Source organism: Poecilia reticulata, chromosome 4, assembly GCF_904066995.2.
Source record: "Poecilia reticulata chromosome 4, P_reticulata-male-v2, whole genome shotgun sequence".
Lineage (NCBI taxonomy): Eukaryota > Metazoa > Chordata > Actinopteri > Cyprinodontiformes > Poeciliidae > Poecilia > Poecilia reticulata.
The window spans coordinates 20,833,409-20,852,268 of NC_088833.1; the positions used below are offsets into that span (position 1 = coordinate 20,833,409).

At 40.7% G+C, this 18,860-nt stretch overlaps 1 protein-coding gene across 1 annotated transcript in view; it reads right to left on the reverse strand.

Annotated features, from left to right (window-relative positions):
• Window positions 1-6,646: 6,646 nt before the first annotated feature.
• colgalt2b (collagen beta(1-O)galactosyltransferase 2b) overlaps window positions 6,647-18,860 on the reverse strand; it is a 28,194-nt gene continuing 15,980 nt past the window's right edge. The window contains exons 4-12 of the mRNA XM_008407090.3: window positions 18,244-18,378; window positions 17,957-18,161; window positions 14,950-15,069; window positions 14,663-14,736; window positions 14,461-14,567; window positions 13,931-14,063; window positions 13,073-13,200; window positions 12,788-12,994; window positions 6,647-10,064 (exon numbers count right to left, since the gene is read on the reverse strand). Of these exons, the coding sequence (XP_008405312.1) occupies window positions 9,791-10,064; window positions 12,788-12,994; window positions 13,073-13,200; window positions 13,931-14,063; window positions 14,461-14,567; window positions 14,663-14,736; window positions 14,950-15,069; window positions 17,957-18,161; window positions 18,244-18,378 (1,383 nt within the window). The 3' untranslated portion in view covers window positions 6,647-9,790. The remainder of the gene's footprint in view (window positions 10,065-12,787; window positions 12,995-13,072; window positions 13,201-13,930; window positions 14,064-14,460; window positions 14,568-14,662; window positions 14,737-14,949; window positions 15,070-17,956; window positions 18,162-18,243; window positions 18,379-18,860) is intronic.

Here is an 18,860-nt window from a genome sequence, read left to right on the forward strand (position 1 = left end):
CTGTTGAAAGAAACTGAGTTAAATGCGTGCTCCCATTTATCTTCAACAATGAAATGTTTAAAACACTGTGTTACTCTTGAATAAAAGTGTTGTAGCATGTGTCAGAAGGCATGAAGATGATTTATGAATGTAGAAGAGATCAGAGAACCTGGGAGGATCCATGGATCACGTTGAACATGAAGAGAATCCAGAGAGATCTAGCAGAAATGATTTCTCTGGAAATGAAAGCAGAAATCTAGAAGAAAAGGCTCGTGATTACCGAATTGAGGAAGATGTGAGTAATTTTACTACTTGCTAAGAGGAGCTGCAGGAAAATAAATTCACAGATGAAATATTCAAGGAAACACCGAGGTCTGGCAAACTAACTAGACTAAAATGCTGAAATGATCAGAATGTACAGAAAGACAACAATAACATAAAACTGAAAACCAAATGACTAAACTCAAAACTCAAAGAGTCGTGAGAATGATAATTAAGACGTTTAGAAACTTTGTTGCATAGTTTATCAATGCACAATCATGTTCAACACATTAGAGTATGCATCATAAGGAGTCTAGTTTGTCAGATTTAAAAAGTATGTCTTCAAAAAGTTAATGTTCAATTTATTTCTATGACATGTTAACTAAAACGATAGCAGCTGACCAAAGTGCTGAACACCTAAAGTAATAAACTAACATAAAAAAAACATAAAATGACAAGACAGGAGAAATAAAACAATATAAACCTGCATAAAAAACAACTTCTAAATATTTAGTCTAACTGTGCTGTATGCAGAAAATTGTCATAATTAACACAAATAAAGTCTTTAAAACCATCTATTTGTAATTATTCAGTGTAATTTGTTCACTTAGTCAATGAAGTTATTGTAATAGATTAACTTTTCAGTAATTTTCTGATTGTTGATCATGTTTCTTTTTTTCCTTTTCAAGTAGTATGTCTAACAAAGAAATGCAAAAGTAATAAATCAAATACTTGCATGCAAATTATTTTTATTAGACAATTAAAAAAAATTACATAAATGGCTCTCAATAGTAGATGGGACTCCTAAATTAAATGGGGTTTTGCCTATTTAATTTGCCACAAGCCTCTGGCAACATGTTGGAAGTTTTTCTTTACCTCCTATCATTTGTGGAGACGAACTTAAATATTTCACAAAAATGTTGGTGACATAAGTGAGGTTGGAAAGAAAAGATTTCTGTTGCACGTTTTTGGATCACAACAGCGGCACTTTAATCATCAGGGCATTTTTTTCTGTACTTGTCATTCTTTTTATTGCCGTTCAGATTACCTGCTGACAGATCCGTTGCCGTGGCACCAGGTAGCCTAACCGGGACTTGAACTGGGTCCAGTTGTGACTCAACATCTGTGTGACTCAGTCTGGCAAAAATTCCTCTGTCTACATGTTTTACTCATAAATTTAATGAGACTCAAGCTAAGCTATGTTTTTATTTAGCCGTGATTCATGGTTTGAGATTGAGAAAGAAAAAAAAAAACTAAACATACAGCATTAAAATGCCTCTCTAATCAAACCAGATAAATCAGGCTCAGCTGAAGCAAGCAGAGGAAGTGAGTGAGTCTTTCTGCTGTGAATCTGTGTGAGAGCTGGAAGTGAAAGAGAACATGACGAGCAGGAAGGATGAGTAAACATGCTGTCCTGTCAACTTGCTGTCTGACTTCCAGCGAAGCTCCCACTGACTTTTCTTCTGCAGTTTGCAGAGAGCTTCATTTTCCAAAGTCTTGACTTTGTATTGTCCCGTTTGGTGGTCTGAACTCAAATGGCAGATAGGATTTACTAAAGCACAGTTACAAAACGAGAGGAAGCAAGATTAGAAAATTCTTGGCTTTCTTGTTAAGTCTTAGATTTCAGACCTCCCTTCTGACACTTCTCCGTGCATCTGGGTTCGTCTTCCTTCTCAATATTGACGTGTGAGATGCTGACGGTTTCAGTGTGGCCAGCATCAGTTTGCACAGCTGGGAAGCCAAAGCTCTCTTACACACATTACACACCGAAGTTCTTCACAGCCTGGATCAACACAAGCAGAAATTTTGACTCTTTCTCCCATTTCCTCTCTTAAACTTAAAAAAAAAATATTGAGGTTATAAAGACAATAGAGATTATTTTACAATATGTAACACATTCAAATGTATTTTACTGCCATTTTATGTAAGAGACAAACACAAGGTTGCACTTAATTGTTTTTTTTGTTGTTGTTTGTTTTTACAAATAAAAAGTATTCATACTTTTTGGTACTGAATCAAATTCAGAGTAAAAAGCGGGCTTCAGTGTTAGTAAAGAGAAACTGTGTGTAATTTAACCTCTATTGTTTTTGTTGTTGTTTTTTAAGGCTTGACAGGTAAATTGGAGAATATTAGAGACTAAACAGCATCATAAATACGGACACACCAAACAGCTCAGGGATGAAGTTGTGGAAAAGTTTAAAGGTGGATCAGAGTTTTTAACAACACTAAAAATGGAAAAACGTTTTAGTGGGGATGTTGCTGTTCACTAAAACTTAAAGGAAGGGCAGAAGATAATTAATCGGGGAAGCCGGTGGTTGCTCTGGAGAAGGTGCAGGGATCCACCGTTTAAGAGAAGGAAGTTGTTGGCATGAGATCTGTTAGTTTTATAATTCACACATTTTGCTTTCATGGAAGGGTAAAAAGAAAGCTGTAAATGAAATTACATTTCTGTGATGGATTTGCAGTTCACTACATGGCAGGTGGCAAACAATGGAAGAAGGTATTTAGGTTAGAAAAGATCGATATCGATCTCTATGGCCAAATCCAGGCTTGAATCCAGGTGAACGGATCTGAAAACTGAAGGAAAACTAAATACATGTGCACAATACATTTAATTTTAATTTTTTTGTTTGAAAATGTTTGAAACCTTTCATCCACTCAACTATTATCAACTACTTGTTGTGTTGTCCTTGATTTTATGGCAATATAACAGAAACTGATTGTAAATACAAAAAAACCTGATGAAACTATTAAAGGAGTCTAGAGAATTTAAATTTGTCTTCACATTTCATCTAGAAAGCAGCATTTTGGAAATCAAATTGCAAGCTCAGTATGTCAAAGTCCTGCTTGTGTAAAAAGGGAGAAGTATGTATTTAATCACTTTACACCACTGAAAGCACATGACAGCAGGTGAGACAAGATGGCAATACATAACTGGGTTATGTCCAAGGTTATAAAAGGACAACATTTTACGTAATGAAACGTGCTTCCCAAGCAGTACCGTCAACTCGTTACTGCTCTCTGGTGGCCAACATCAGAGTAACATGTAACACACACACACACACGCACACACACACACACACACACTCACTCACTCGCTCAATAGATGCCTGAGAAGATCCTGTTGACACTGACGAGTTACTCATTATCAGCAGAAGGAAGAGGACACAGATAGAGAGAACAAACACTTTCTCCTGACCGCTGATTGAGAGAGAAGTGAAAACAAGGGGAAAGGTGGAAGCTGGGGAAACATGTTTCTTCCATAATTTCCTTCTCCTTTTGTTCCTTAATGTTTTTTTCAAACTTATGCATATTTGCATGGTTAGGTCACTCCAGGCCATGTTTAAGGGCATTCTTGAAAAGATGTCTAAAAAGCCTTGAAACAAATGTTTATCTCTTTTTTGCAGTAGCATTGAGAAACGTAGAAAAACCAGAGTCGTACTTTATTCAGTGGGTAAAAACATTTTCTGTTTTTAACTTTTGTTGGTATGCCTGACAATTCTTGTAGCATAAATATAATAGGATAATTTTCTCACTTTGCTTTTTGAGCTGATCAGAGTCTTTGAAAATTGTAAGTTATTAATTCGCAGCTTTCTTTTTTGTCGACAGTGACGTTTGTAGTGTTGTTGCCCTGCAGCAAGAAGGTTCTGGGTATGAATTCTGGCCTTTCTGTATGGTATTTGCATGTTTTCTTTGTGCCTCTCTTGGCTCTCTCCAGGTACACCTACAGTCCAAAAATACAACTTCTTTGGAAAATTGGTCTCTCTAAATTTTCCTTAGGAGTTAGCGGGTGTGCACGCCTGTTCTGTGCGTCTCCGTGTTGCCCTGTGATGGACTGGTGACTTGTCCAGAGTGTACTCTGAGTCTCTCCGATCACTGCTGGAGAAAGGCACGTCAAAGGATGGAAAATTACAGGAGGAAGGAACCAGATGAGCTGATCAATGAGGGACACTGGCAATGTAAATAAATGGACAAGGGAATAGTCAAAGCACAAACACGAATGAAAAACCAAAATCCTAACAGCCAAAGAATGTAACATTTATGAAGCTTCTGTCCAGGAACAAAAATAGCAACTTCACCTACTTTGACACATTTACTTAACACTGTGCAACTTGAAGTTGTTATTAAGCTCAGCAGCTATGAACAAAATGGTGAAGTTGGTTGGTATTATTATTTTTTTTTTTCAATCACATTATTACTGACTAACTGTCAATCTTTAAGCTTCCTGCCTGTCCAAAGGTCAAGACATCTATCTGGAACTAACTGGGACTAGCCTTTGACAAATATTAACTTAACATAATTTAACATACAGTCTACATACATACTTATGGTAAGATATCTACATCCATCCATCCATCCATCCATTTTCTTCCGCTTATCCGGGGTCGGGTCGCGGGGGCAGCAGCTTCAGAAGGGAGGCCCAGACTTCCCTCTCCCCAGCCACTTCTTCCAGCTCCTCCGGGGGAATCCCAAGGCGTTCCCAGGCCAGCCGAGAGACGTAATCCCTCCAGCGTGTCCTGGGTCTTCCCCGAGGCCTCCTCCCGGTGGGACGTGCCCGGAACACCTCACCAGGGAGGCGTCCAGGAGGCATCCTTACCAGATGCCCGAGCCACCTCAACTGGCTCCTCTCGACGTGGAGGAGCAGCGGCTCTACTCTGAGTCCCTCCCGGATGACCGAGCTTCTCACCCTATCTCTAAGGGAGAGCCCAGCCACTCTGCGGAGGAAACCCATTTCGGCCGCTTGTACCCGTGATCTCGTTCTTTCGGTCATGACCCAAAGCTCATGACCATAGATGAGGGTGGGAACGTAGATCGACCGGTAAATCGAGAGCTTCGCTTTTTGGCTCAGCTCTCTCTTCACCACGACGGACCGGTACAGCGCCCGCTTCACGGCAGACGCTGCCCCAATCCGCCTGTCGATCTCCCGCTCCCTTCTTCCCTCATTCGTGAACAAGATCCCCAGATACTTAAACTCCTCCACTTGAGGCAGGACGACCCCCCTGACCCGGAGAAGGCACTCTACCCTTTTCCGGCTCAAGACCATGGCCTCGGATTTGGAGGCACTGAGCCTCATCCCGGCCGCTTCACACTCGGCTGCGAACCGCTCCAGTGAGAGCTGCAGATCACGTTCCGATGAAGCCAACAGGACCACATCATCCGCAAAAAGCAGAGATGCGATCCTAAGGCCACCAAAACGGATTCCCTCAACACCTCGGCTGCGCCTAGAAATTCTGTCCATAAAAGTAATGAACAGAATCGGTGACAAAGGGCAGCCTTGGCGGAGTCCAACTCTCACCGGAAACGAGCCCGACTTACTGCCGGCAATGCGGACCAGACTCTGACACCGGTCATACAGGGACCTGACAGCCCGTATCAAAGGGCCCGGTACCCCATACTCCCGGAGTACCCCCCACAGGGCCCCCCGAGGGACACGGTCGAACGCCTTCTCCAAGTCCACAAAACACATGTAGACTGGTTGGGCGAACTCCCATGCACCCTCCAGGACCCCGCTGAGGGTGTAGAGCTGGTCCAGTGTTCCACGACCAGGACGAAAACCACACTGCTCTTCCTGAATCCGAGGTTCGACTATCCGACGGACCCTCCTCTCCAGGACCCCTGAATAGACCTTACCAGGGAGGCTTAAGAGTGTGATCCCCCTGTAATTGGAGCACACCCTCCGGTCCCCCTTTTTAAACAGGGGGACCACCACCCCAGTCTGCCAGTCCAGGGGAACTGCCCCCGATGTCCATGCGATATTGCAGAGTCGCGTTAGCCAACACAACCCCGCAACATCCAGAGCCTTAAGGAACTCCGGGCGGATCTGCCAAAAAAACAAAACAACTAAAAATCCAAACAAATTCACAAAGTTAAAAAAAATAAATGAAATCAATAAAGCACAGTGAAACAAATATAGTTTTGTTTAGATATTAGTGGAACCAGTCAATAAATTTAAAGCAGTAAACTAGTCAGTGTTGCTCCACTACAACTTCATATTCTAGTAAAACATGTTGATCTTCAAGCATCAGTGAACCTTGGACTAACAAGCTCCAGGTCATTTTGCTACTTCAGTCTCTGTGTTAAAAATCTGAATTTAGAAAAACAACCATCAAAACACTCAGTTTGTAACACACATTAACGTGGTCAGACAGCTGATTCTGTGACGAGATTATCACATCAAATTAAACTAAATTAAACTAAACTAACCTACTTCTTGTAAATCATTACAATATATAACATCCCCTAATACATATTACTTTCTTATACATACAGTGTAAGAAACACAAAAGGGGAAAAAATATATTAAAAACAAAAAAAATGTATAATAACAATATGAAGTTATTCAAACTAGTAAATATTGTTTTCTTATTTAAGAAGCAGAATTAAAGGCACACTCTTACGTCCATAATTTCATTATTCCACAATTTAATTCTGAACACAGAAAATAAAATGTCTGCTAACACAATTTTGCTCCCAATGTGTTTATTTATCACTGATAATGGAGAAATGTAGTCCAGAGCTGGTTCCTGAACGCATCACAGGAGTTCAGGTTTGTGACACTCATCTGCTGCCAAAGCATCACTGATGGCTTAAGATGCACAAGAGGAACATTTAATCTTTAACTACAGTGAACCTTTGCAAACCTCCAGCAGAATTATTTTATGATCTCTCAGAGTAATATAAACTTTACTGCTGCCTGCAGAACATAAAAACTTTAACTAATTAAAAACTCAACGGCAGTTTCTTCTTCTTCCGCTGGGAAACACCAGATGTCATTAGCCAGCTTTGAAACAAGAACTGGTAGAGATGTATGATTATGGAATATTTACAGACTTATTACTCCTATATATTCTGCAAACTCTGGTCATTTTTCCTACGTATAACCATGCAACCTTAGAGTTATTGCTGCTCATCTGTAATCAGGTCACAAAAGCAATGAATTGGAAGAATCGCATATAGTTATGGATATAAGTAAATTAAACAAAGCTGCATATAAAGTAGAACTGATGTTTACCTTGTAAATCTTGTTAGTCAATGCTAAATAACATCTAGTAACATGTATAACACACTGAATGAAACCCACTTTAAAAATCTATAAGTTCAGTCTTTGCCCAATAGATGGCAGCATAGGACAAAAAGGTTTATTTAAATCCAGCGCTGTAAGGAAGAAACCTACAAATAGTTCTTAACAGCAACAAAAATGTACTTTATGACAACACAGCCGCACAAATAGAAGGATAGTTAATATATTTTGACTCAGTATTTTCAACACAGATTATTTGTCTAAACATAACCAGATGTTTTTTGTTTGTTCGTTTTTTTTTTTTTACTTCGTATTCCAACCCAGCTGAAAACAAACAATAAATCAAATTAGGCATTCACTTTTCACCCTTATTCTGAACCAAGTATACAAAAGTATTCACACCCCTGAACCTTCTTTTTTTGCATTTTAAAATAATTCAGCTGCAAACGTCAAAGTGTTTTTGTTTTCAAAGCTTACAAACAGAAAGAAACTTAAAATTTACATCTTAACCTAAATATTAATCAGAAAACTTTAACTTCAGCCTCCCTGAATCACTTTGATAAAAACAATTTGAACATGTTTATTATGTAAATAGGTTCACTATCCGGCTGGAAGGTGAACTTTTGTCAAATTCTGAATTTCTTTCTGGACTTTCAGAAGAAAGACATCCCCACAGCATGACGCTGCCACAACTATGCTCCACAGCGGGGCCAATATGTTCAGGGTGGTGAGCGGTGTTAGCTTTGGCTCACTGAAACTTCTGCAGAACATTTTTCCTAAACTCTCTGATGTGTTCCTTGATCTTTATGAAGCTGTGTGTTCAACAATGTTCTCTATAAAACCTTAAACGCTTCTGCAGAACAGCTGTATTCACATTGAGATGTTTCCAATTCTGCACATTTACTAAATTATGTGACTTCTGAAAGCAACCGGTTTAACCGGTATCCATTTTTGGGTGTCGGAGTGACGCGGATGCTTTTCAGATTTTTATTTGTGAACAGTTAAAAATGAAAGTCGTGAATCTTGTTTAAGACATAAAATCCCAGCAAAAACGCAGAACGTGTGCGAGAACCTCTGCAGGAAACTGCAAATGTCGCTCATGATCCCCCTCAGTTGTGGGTCTGCGCTCTCCTTCCAACTTGCACCATCTACAGTCGGATCCCACAGCGAACAGGAAGCATAAAACTGTGAGACATATTTCACAGAACTGGTCGAACACCAGGAGGCAGCACGCCACAAAGACGGATTGTTCCCTACACGATCCACGCTCAAAACCTTAAATTAACAGGGAGGCCTAAGCTTTTATTGTGTTTCACCACCATCTGTGTAATCCCATTATCTTCATTATAGGAGATTCCCAGGAGGTCATGGGAACATTCAGAGGAAAGTTATGCTTGTTCTAAACCCTTTAAACAATAACATACACACAGTTAATGACTATTTTAGCCCAGCAGAGAAGAAAAAGTGATTTGTCTCAAGAGTTTTAATCAGGCCGAGGGAGGTTTTTTTCTTTCTTTTACTGTCTCCAAACACTACCGCCATGTCTGTACAACAACAACCCGAAAGAGTGTAAAAAGACAGATAACATCTGCCCGTTTAGTCTGCGGAGGCAGATGAAGGAGAAGTGAAGAAGCCGTTTTTATTGCTCCAACTCTGCAGCGCAACTCAACAAAGAAGAGCCCGTGTTCAAGAGAAGAATCCAGTCTTTTTTTAGAGACAAAAACAAACTCGCATGTTTTTTTTTAAGATTAACAGAACTGATTAAAACTTTGTTTGCTTCCATGGCAGCAAAACGATGCCCTGAAATATTAAACAAGCAGGTCCAGCCTGCTCTGAAAGATCCTCTTCCTCCTGCAACAAAAAAAACTTTAGACCATGAAAAGCATCTGTTGCTGCCCTGCTGCTTGGAAGAAGAAACCGCTGCATATTTTTATTATTATTATTTTTTCTGTTTGCATGACATCATCTGAAAAATGACTCTGGGGTACAAAACGTCAGCCTCCGTCCTCCCATTCACACTCAGTTCTGTAAGAATTACAAATACAAACCAGCGAGCAAAACCTAGAGATGTTGATGCACAGCTTTGTGAAAAAAAAAAAAAAGTTTTCAGTCAGCTTTAGGTTTCTTTTATTCCGCAGCAGTCTCTTAGACGCACATCTGTTCCGCTTAAATAAAAATAATAATCCTTTTGACACATGAAATTAATTCACAAAAGATTTCTTTCCTTTCTTTTCACATCATGTAAATGCTGTCAGCCGACTTCCATGTGTAAAGTCTTTCAGGCCAGGACTGGATCCACACGCACATGGAGAATAAATAAAGCTCTTTGTGAAAGTCGTGCTGGCCTTCGTCCCAGAATCTGCGAGCCTTGTCCCTTCCCCCCAGAGCGGCAGATACGAGGCTCGTCTGATTTCTGCCGCAATCCACCTGTTGTCCATTGGCGTGAACGCCTGGTACAGTATCCCAGCACCGGTTTCCTCTTGGAGCGCGCGCACGTGGGACGTTCACCGAGTCTCTCGTCCGAATCCATCAGAGCTCGTCGCGTGAGGCTCGGGCAGCGGGAGGCGGCGAGTCGCCGGTGACGCTGTTCTGCGCCACGGGCCGGATGCGGCCCTGCTGGGCCGTCTTGCGGGCGTGTTGCCGGTCCCAGTCTGTGGCGACGGCCTCGTCGTCCCAGATTGTGGAGGTCTCGGTGTCGCTGATGTAGCCCGGCTCGCCGGTGTAGTGGGTGGGATAGAGCAGCAGCGGCTCCACGGAGAAGGCCTTCAGGTCCCGTGGCTCGAAATGGGACATGTACTGAACGCTGAGAAGGATTAGAGAGACAGAAACAATGGAGGATGGTGTTAATTTGCCATTAATGTGATTAAAAGTGTCTCAGTGTTTAATATTTCTTTTCCCCATAACTCTTTCCTTTCTTCAGTTTTTTTCAGATTTTTATTGGGGTTCTCCATTTGTAATAGTATTCACTCCCTCTTAAACTTATAGTGTCAATTTCTTACATTACAAAACACACACTTCAGTGTGTTCTTAGAATATGGCAGATTGCAATAAATGTGCAATGTTGTTGTTATCGCTGTTAAAGGACAATCAGCCGCAAGTCCAAAAAGGTCACTTCCTCTGTTTTGAAAAACTCTCGACTCATCAGGGCCTAAACATTCAGTTCACCCAGAATTTCACTTCCGCCATCACAGACTAACAGGAAGGGGTTCCTGCTTCATGTTCCTTTCTTTTTGCAGAAGAATGGGGCCAGGAGTCACTGCATTTATTGTTTTGCAGATTATGCACAAACAACAAAGACATATTTTAAGATTTTGAATATGTTTTTCTACCTAATATATATATATATATATATATATATATATATATATATATATATATATATATATATATATATATATATATATATATTATCTCAGAAAACATTTAAAATAGACCAAAGATTGATTCTAATTGAACAATACTGACAACTGACAAATCTGTTCATAAAACTTTATGACTACTAGATGTTCGCTAAAAGAAAAAAAAAAATCAAACTATAATCATTTTTAGATTAGAAGGCCTGCTTTATATTTTGTTTCTTGTTGCAGCCGAAGCGAAAGGAGAGCACTGAGAAGAGACACGTCACTACGGCAACCCTCACCTTTTGTAAGATCCGAGTAGCTCAGCTCTAATAACACACTCACACACATCCTCCACACAATCATGCCTTTTACACCAAAACGACTTTTGACTCCTGTCACCTCTGAGTCTTTGCATTTATGAATGAAAAGTGAGCTACATGAAAATAATAAAAATTAATAAACGAATAAACCGAAACGTACTTGTGACACATTCTCCTCGTACACTGTCGATCTTATAGTTTCCTATTTTCTATACCGTTGGAAAATAAATAAACACTCTTTATTTAGTAATTTATGAGCACACACATCGGTGTGTTGAGAAAGAGCCACACAGAGACACACACTGAAACACGCACACATGCACAGTGTTCATCTCAAACCAGCCCCCACGCTCAGAGCTCTATCAATGGGAATCTTGTCCCTCTGCACCAGCCGGCAGGAAGAGCCACGCTGCTCGACATTCCTCAAAGAGAGGAGGGGGAGGAAAAGTGGGTGACACGGCGACGGCGAAGGTGCGCTTTCGACCGGAGCGGAGTGGAGCCCGACTTTAAAGATCTAGAGCAACACGGAGGAAGTGTGGAGAAAGACAGAAGAGAGAAGTGGAGATGACAGAGGAGGAAGGTGGGTAGTGGAAGAGGAACGCAGGGCACCAGTGGAAAATCCTAATCCGAAGAGAGAAGAAAATGTTGGCATTGTTTGTCCTGCTCGAGGCACCGTAAGGCACGGTGAGCCCCCAGAACAATCTGTGCCCTGTGTGTGTGAGGAGAGGAGAGGAGAGCAGGAAAGCTGTGCTGGACAGAAAGGGAAAACTGGAGAAACACAGACGTATAAAGAGCCACTAGCAGAAGGCGAACATGAAGGAGGCTGTGGTTTACCACAGACTAAAACGCTACACGCCGTCCACAGTTGCGCAGAGGCCAGCGACTCGATTGTGTGTGTGTGTGTTTTTTTTCTATGTATAGATTACTGTAATGATGTTCAATTAGTAGTTCTGCAATACTTTATAGCTTTTTGTAGCAATAAAGGCTCGGTTTCTGTTTGCTTCTTTTAGAGGCAGCGTGATTGATGCATGTTCCTGGAGTTTTTTCATTATTATTTTACACAACAACCACCTGACGGATTTCAGGCGCTAACAGATTGTTGGTCTGTTTGGTGTCTGAAATGTACAGAGCATTCAGGAACTGCCAACTTCAGCATTGTGGGGGTTTTTTTCTATTCTGCGACTCTAGATGAAAATGTTCATTTGTTTTTAATCGCTCTTTACATTCAGTCACCGTCACGTGAGGGGAAACCTTCTCACGCCGTGAGCATTTTTACATGTTGCCACATTTCTATCTATTTTATTGGAAATTCACACAATATCCCGCTACACAGTGGAGCACAACTGAAGTGGAAGGAAGATGATGAATGGTTTTTAAATGTTTGCAACTAAAATAATTTGCAGAACCGATTTTCACTGCAATAAAGCCTTCAAGAATTTTGGGATACCAGCTTTGCACCTTGACAAGCTTACATTCTTTTTCCAAACTAGTTTGTGTCAGACTGGGTGGAAAGAGTCTGTGAATGTGGATTTTAAAGTTTTCTGGACTTTGATTAAACCATTCTCACCAGACTTATAATGATCTAACCATTATACTTCTGGTTGTATGTTTAACTTGACCAAGTACTGACTTAAATCTTTCAGACGTTTAGTTTGATAACTTTTAAAAACTATGGATCGTTTTCCTTCCGCGTCACCGTTGTGTGATACCTTGTGTCACTCTCTCACTTAAAAATCTCAAATAAACATAAATACGCTGAAGTTTGTGGTCACCGTCGGACAAAAAGGTCGAATTATTTGCACGCTTTTGCAATGTCCTGTTTGTGCTTTAATCTTAGACCAGAGAAGACCAACGTGAACACTGACTTGGGGTGTTTGTTGAACATGATGGGAAGAAATTCGTCGACAGGGAGCATCTTGGTGAAAGGCTGCACCGCCAACAGCTTTCGGGCCCCCTGCTGTGAGAGAGCGTAGGCCAGGGTCCAGTAGGAATAGTCGGCTTCCACCAGGTTGTTCACACCCTCCACTGAATGCTCCGGCTGCTGCACCTGCATTCGCTTCCTTCCCACGTAGCTGAAGGTAGAATGAGGAAGCCAGAGTATGTTTAGCTTTTAGAAAGACGCTAATTTGTGCATTCAGAGAAGTTCTTACATGAGGTCCCAGTCCAGCTGGGCTCTGTCTACATCCTCCATGATGGCCTGAAGCCTTCGTTTGAACCTGGGTTCAAACCTCACGTCGTCCTCCAGAACCAGAACCTTCTGCAGGCCACGATCAACCACCTGATGACCAGAGAACAAAAACAAGGTCATGAAAAATACTTTTTGCTCAATTTTCTTCTTTTGCTTGGTGCTTATAAAGGGGCAATGTCAGTTTTCCCAAATTACCACCCCGCACCACTGTCTGACATTTTGTACTAAGTTTTAAACAGAACATGTATGTAAAAAGAAAACCTTCTTAAAATTCTGTTAGCACTTAATTTTGCACAATCCTTTTTGGGTAAAATTTTAAATAGATAGAATGTTAGAATAAATTGGGTTTTTTTTTGGTATTTTTGGTCAATCGTCACCAGTCCACTGTCATGCTGGACACTTTTAGGACTGATTTTAACATTCATCAGCACAAAACGTTATGCAATAATTTCATTTTTTCACGTCTTCTTCCCTTATAACTTCAGTAGCATGCTTATCCATTGGTGCAAAGAAACTTTGTCTGCAGACACTAACCTGCATCTGCAGACATCTTCTTGCCTTACAGATGGAAAGAAATGACCATTACCACAAACCGTCACCATTTCCCCACCGATCTTTAAAGCTTACGTGAAAAGTTTGAATTGCATGAAACACTGCTAATAATGAAATAATAATTTATGCAAATTTCAGCACAGCTGCACATCATATGTATCGTCTAAAGGGCCCAAATGTTGGTTCAAGCAGAGTGTTTAAAGAAATCCAGACCTGGGTTTACTCTGCACCTTTCCTTTAGACAAGAGCCATATCCTCCTGCCCTCACCTGTTTCCATATAGAGTGGTGACTCAGGAAGCAGCCAATCTCCCCTCTGGTGAGGACGCGACCAGAATATGGATCCTTGTAGCCTGGCAACATCTCAATTCCCAGAGCCTGCAGCTGGGATGTATTTAGAGCTCTGAGAGAAAGGCAAGAAAAATAACATGGAAGATAAAGAAGAATAAAATCCAATAAATAAAAATCCAACATTATTAAAAATGACTTAATTGACCATCATTAAAACACTGCAAACAGTTTGCAACCCAGATTGTCAGAGGAAAAAAAAAGGGAGGAAGGAGGATTAGAAGATTTCTAAGAATGGATTAAAGTCTGCAGAGAAGAGGGGGGAAAACTCGAGCAGGAAGCAACAAATGCAAAGTTAGAGAGGAAGGATGGATTTAATGACAGGAAATATAGCGAGCTCAAGATGAAAGACGAAAGCAGCAGGTGAGACTTCAGTTTTTACAGATATTTCAGTCAGTATCAGATGGTCCTTTAATTTTCCGATTCAGATTTGTGTTGTGTTTGTGACCTACTTCCCGTCCACCGCATCAATCAGAGTGGGACGAAGGCCCATGGCGCCCATTGTTTTCAACATCCTGCTTCTTCTGTCCAGACGGCGTTTCAAGTTAATCAGGAAAATCTAAAAATTGCCAAAAAAAAAAACTCATTCCACAGTGAAAAATAAAGATTTGACAAATAAAAAGCAAGGATTAAATATCTAATTTAATCACTTACATCATCGAAGCCCACGGGGTCTGGCGGTAACGGCGGAGCGTAGATGTACTGAGACGGCTCCATGTCGTGTTCAACTGGGAGGAAAAACCAAGAAGGTCTATGTTAGAAAATCACCGAATTTCTGAACCGGGTGGGGATGAGCAGGCAACAAAAGGGGTGGAGAGGGGTCGACATGAACCGACACGGTGCAATCGTCAAAGGTCGTTGAGGTCAAGAGGGAGGAGAAACGACCCAGAGAGATGAAGGGGTCGATAAGTAATAAAATGTAAACAAGTGTGGAAACTCACTCAGAGCTTCTGAGATGGTGTGTATGAAGCTCTCAGTTTCGTCCTGCACATTTTGCTGAGCTTTGAGCGGGACGGGCAGGAAGCCGTAGTGTTCCCTGTTGCACACGTACATCTGCACGCCTGAAACACACACAAGCACACGCATACAAACAAGCGGGTTTGCTGTAAGACAAAACATTTCCAACCGTCACGGAAATTAGGCGAGCGCTTCATCCTCGTCCCTGATTTCTGTCATTTTGGGAGATCGCCGAGTGGCCAGTGCTTACATGTGGAGCTGATTTTATCAGCAGGTCTTATCTACCTCAGCACAGGTCTAGAAATCAACTGCTGTCCTCTTTTGTTCTGCCGTGAGAAAGGTCTGACACGTCCACCCACCAAGTTATTTTACAGTCACCCCACTGATGCCAACTCAGTGATTTTCTTGCTTTATTTAGCAACATATTTCAGACAACAGCAAAAAAAAAATCGACATCGGAAAAAATCTGAATCTGTAGGTCGGGCTTTTTTAAAGATTGTTAATCGTGATCGGCCAGAAAACTGCAATTAATATAGGAAATTAATTATTATATATTAATTAATATAGGTGTGAAACACCCAAAAAACAGAAACCCTTAAAAAACGAATCCATACCAGAAGTTATTTGCTCTTAAGCGCTCTATACCAATGGCGTTTAAAGTTCAGGTCTTCCATCATTTGCAGGGTCTGTAATGATTTTGTGCGGCCCCGGACCACAAGTTGGTGATAGATGAGAATTGAGGATTTTTTTTTTTTCTTTTAGAGCAAATTTTCACTCACAAATTAAAATATCCTTTCTTTATGATGTGCATTTTTTTTTAATTAGAAACCCTGTTGGGGAGAAAAACATCCACAACTAAAGCTTGGTCTGTTGGTACAGAGTTATTGACGTTGTGCTACCAATTAAAAAAGTAAGGCACGGGAGCATAACAGGATAAGGATGAGTGGAAAACTAGTTCACAACAGTAAAATGTCCCTTAATCCATATAAAGTACAATACAGAAGCCCATGCATAGAAGTATGAGCTCTCCGTTTCCTCCATCATGGCATCTGGCCGTTGTTTCAAGTTCAGAGTTGATTTATAGTGTTTTAAAATATTCCTGGAAGCTGCAACAAGACCGGCCATAATAACAAAAAGTGTCAACATTGAAGTATCCTTAAAATATAAAATGTTAGGCTGAGCCCTGAAGTTTGTGTCAAATAGAATCACAAACTTCCGGCGACTTTTACTTAAGAGTAGACTTGGGTGCACCCAAGTAGTAACCATTCACTACACTTGGTTAAATACCAGCAAACATTTTCAGAGAAACAGTGACCCATAAAAAACATTTATAGACCAAGACAAAAGCAAAATAATACATATTTCAAATAGGCAAACATGCAAGATGGTTATTTTAATCTGATCTATAATGTTTACATTTTGACAAAAAACCTGGCAACTTCTTTTGTTTCATTAATATATGACTTGCTTAGTAGATTTCTGTGCATGTAGCCAAATAAAGTTAAAAAGAAGACTTTTTGCAGCCCAAGAGAACTTTCAATTTAACAATTTCGCTCCAATGGCAAATAACTTTGGAGTCTACTGGTTTAGTTGCACTGTGTAGCACTTTGAGATTTTTTCTAATGAAAAGTGCGATACAAATTAAATTTATTATTATTATTATTATTATTATTATTATACCGTCATTCACATTGTGAGTTAGAATAAATTTCTGCAAGTTTTAAAACGCATTTGCAAAATTGTACAACAGAAATATTGTTGTAATGTTTCGAGATGTTTGTATGTAATCTTCTGAGCCAAGTTTTAGACTGTCCGGTAAAAATAACACAAGTTTGTCTGATCTGAAGTTGTTTATTTCAAGGCAGCCGGTGCTAAACAGCGACATGAACAAGGGTATAATTTAAGCAATTACTTTCTACTGAAGTCACAGCAACACCAAATAGTGCCATAATGACTTATGAACGGAGTCCTGCAGTGCGCAAACTGCTTTTTTGTGCTAGTCTCTGAAATTTTGAGACATTACAAAACTGCATTAAAAAGGTGTAAAATTCACTAAGTAGTACATAACACCTTCATATGATTTTTTTTTAAATGACCAAAAACAGTTTAGTTTTATTAAGCTGAGTGAATTGTGGTTATTTTTCATCACTCTGAATAATGACTATAATCAACAAAATCAGCTCACAATTTATTTAACTAGAAATATGTGCAAAATACATAACAAAACATACAAGAAGATTTGCTTTTATTTTTTTTATGTTTTTGCACCCCCTCCTGCTGCGTCTCAAGAAATAATGCAAAATCCATTTAAATGAAGTGAATAGATCGTCTCTTGACCATAAAAGCAAACGCATGAAGGGTTTGTTTTCGCTTCAAACCGCCAGAAAAAATGCGAGGTGGCTACAGGGTAAGTAAGGTCAGAGGGGTCAAGACAACAGGTGGTCCACCTGGACGGTAAATCTTTGCAGCAGGACAATAACGAGCTTCAAAGGTGTAAAAACGAGCAACTGAAACGCAGACTAATTGGACCCGCTTTTATCCTCGTCGGGGCTGATGTTCATTTATGAGTTGGAAGAAGTTCATGTTTCCATCTGCTAATGTTTACATGAATGCTTTCATGTGTTTGTTTGGTTTTTCTGCACATACGGGAAACCTTAATGGGCCTGTTTGTTACCCACTGGTGATTGTTCACTCGGAGCCCAAACTCACAAGTTGTGCAGCCAGCGAAGCCGCACGTGCTCAGTAGAGCAGCACATTGCCGACTCATCTCAGCAATCAAACATCATTCACACACACGTGCAGAAAACTAATAAAACTCCTTCGGATGTTTTTTTTTTTTAGTGCACCCTGGTATAGCAAAAAAAAAAAAGACAACCTTTTGGGTTTTAATTAACTGCTAAGAAGCTAAGATAGTCATTGATGGTTTGCATTTCAAGAGGAATTTGCCTCTTTGCATAAAGTCTCGTGGTTTGGTGAGAGTTTCAAACCGACCTGCTTGACGTGCCGAGAAGGCAAACACCATGATATCATCAAAGGCCCAGCTGTAGTCCGGATGAGGCGGGTAGAACGCTAGGTCTCGGCTGGCTTCGCGCCGCAGGTCCAAAAGGAAGGTGCTGTGCACCATGGGAACAGGGAAACAGCCGAGCCTCTTCCACTCCCTGATTGGCTGGTAGTCCGGGGTTCGCTTGTAGTAACCCTGAGAGAGGAGCCATAAAACCGTGTTCAGCTGGTAACTCTGAGAGAACGGATGAACCTGCTGGCTTCTGTCTGAGCCGCACCTGCGGGGTGACGCCGCACCAGAAGTTGGAGTAGAGAGAGCGAGACTCCATCATGGGAGCGACCAGCGTCATGTTCTCGGCCATCAGCAGGCTCAGCACTCGAGGGTTGGTCAACAGGTTGTCGCTGTCAGCAAACTGAAGGGCGGAGGGGGGTTTTGATCGAATGAGTGATTTCATGCGAACAATGTTTTTGCTTATAGTTTAGTGATCAAACTAACTGTGCAAACAGCAGAATGACTGAAGACCAAAACAGAATAACACATTCTGTTTAAGTCTACTGTGCAAAGCTAAAGTATCCATGCCCCGTTAATCTTTTCACATTTTGACAAGTTACAACCACAAACCTCAGAGGGTTTTATTGCAACTTAATGTGATGGCTCATCACAAAGTAGGACAATATGTGAAATGGAAGGAAAGGGATCCAACGTTTTAAACTTTTTGCTACTTGGTGCTGCTTTAGCGAAGCCTTTTCTAGCTTTGAGCATGCAGAGATTGAACATTTAAGCATTTTTCTCTCCAAATAAACTCAAGGTACACCAAATTGGATGGAGATCATCTCTGATTCTCAGTCTGTTAATGGATTTAGAAGTAGACTTTGACTAGACCATTCCAACTTA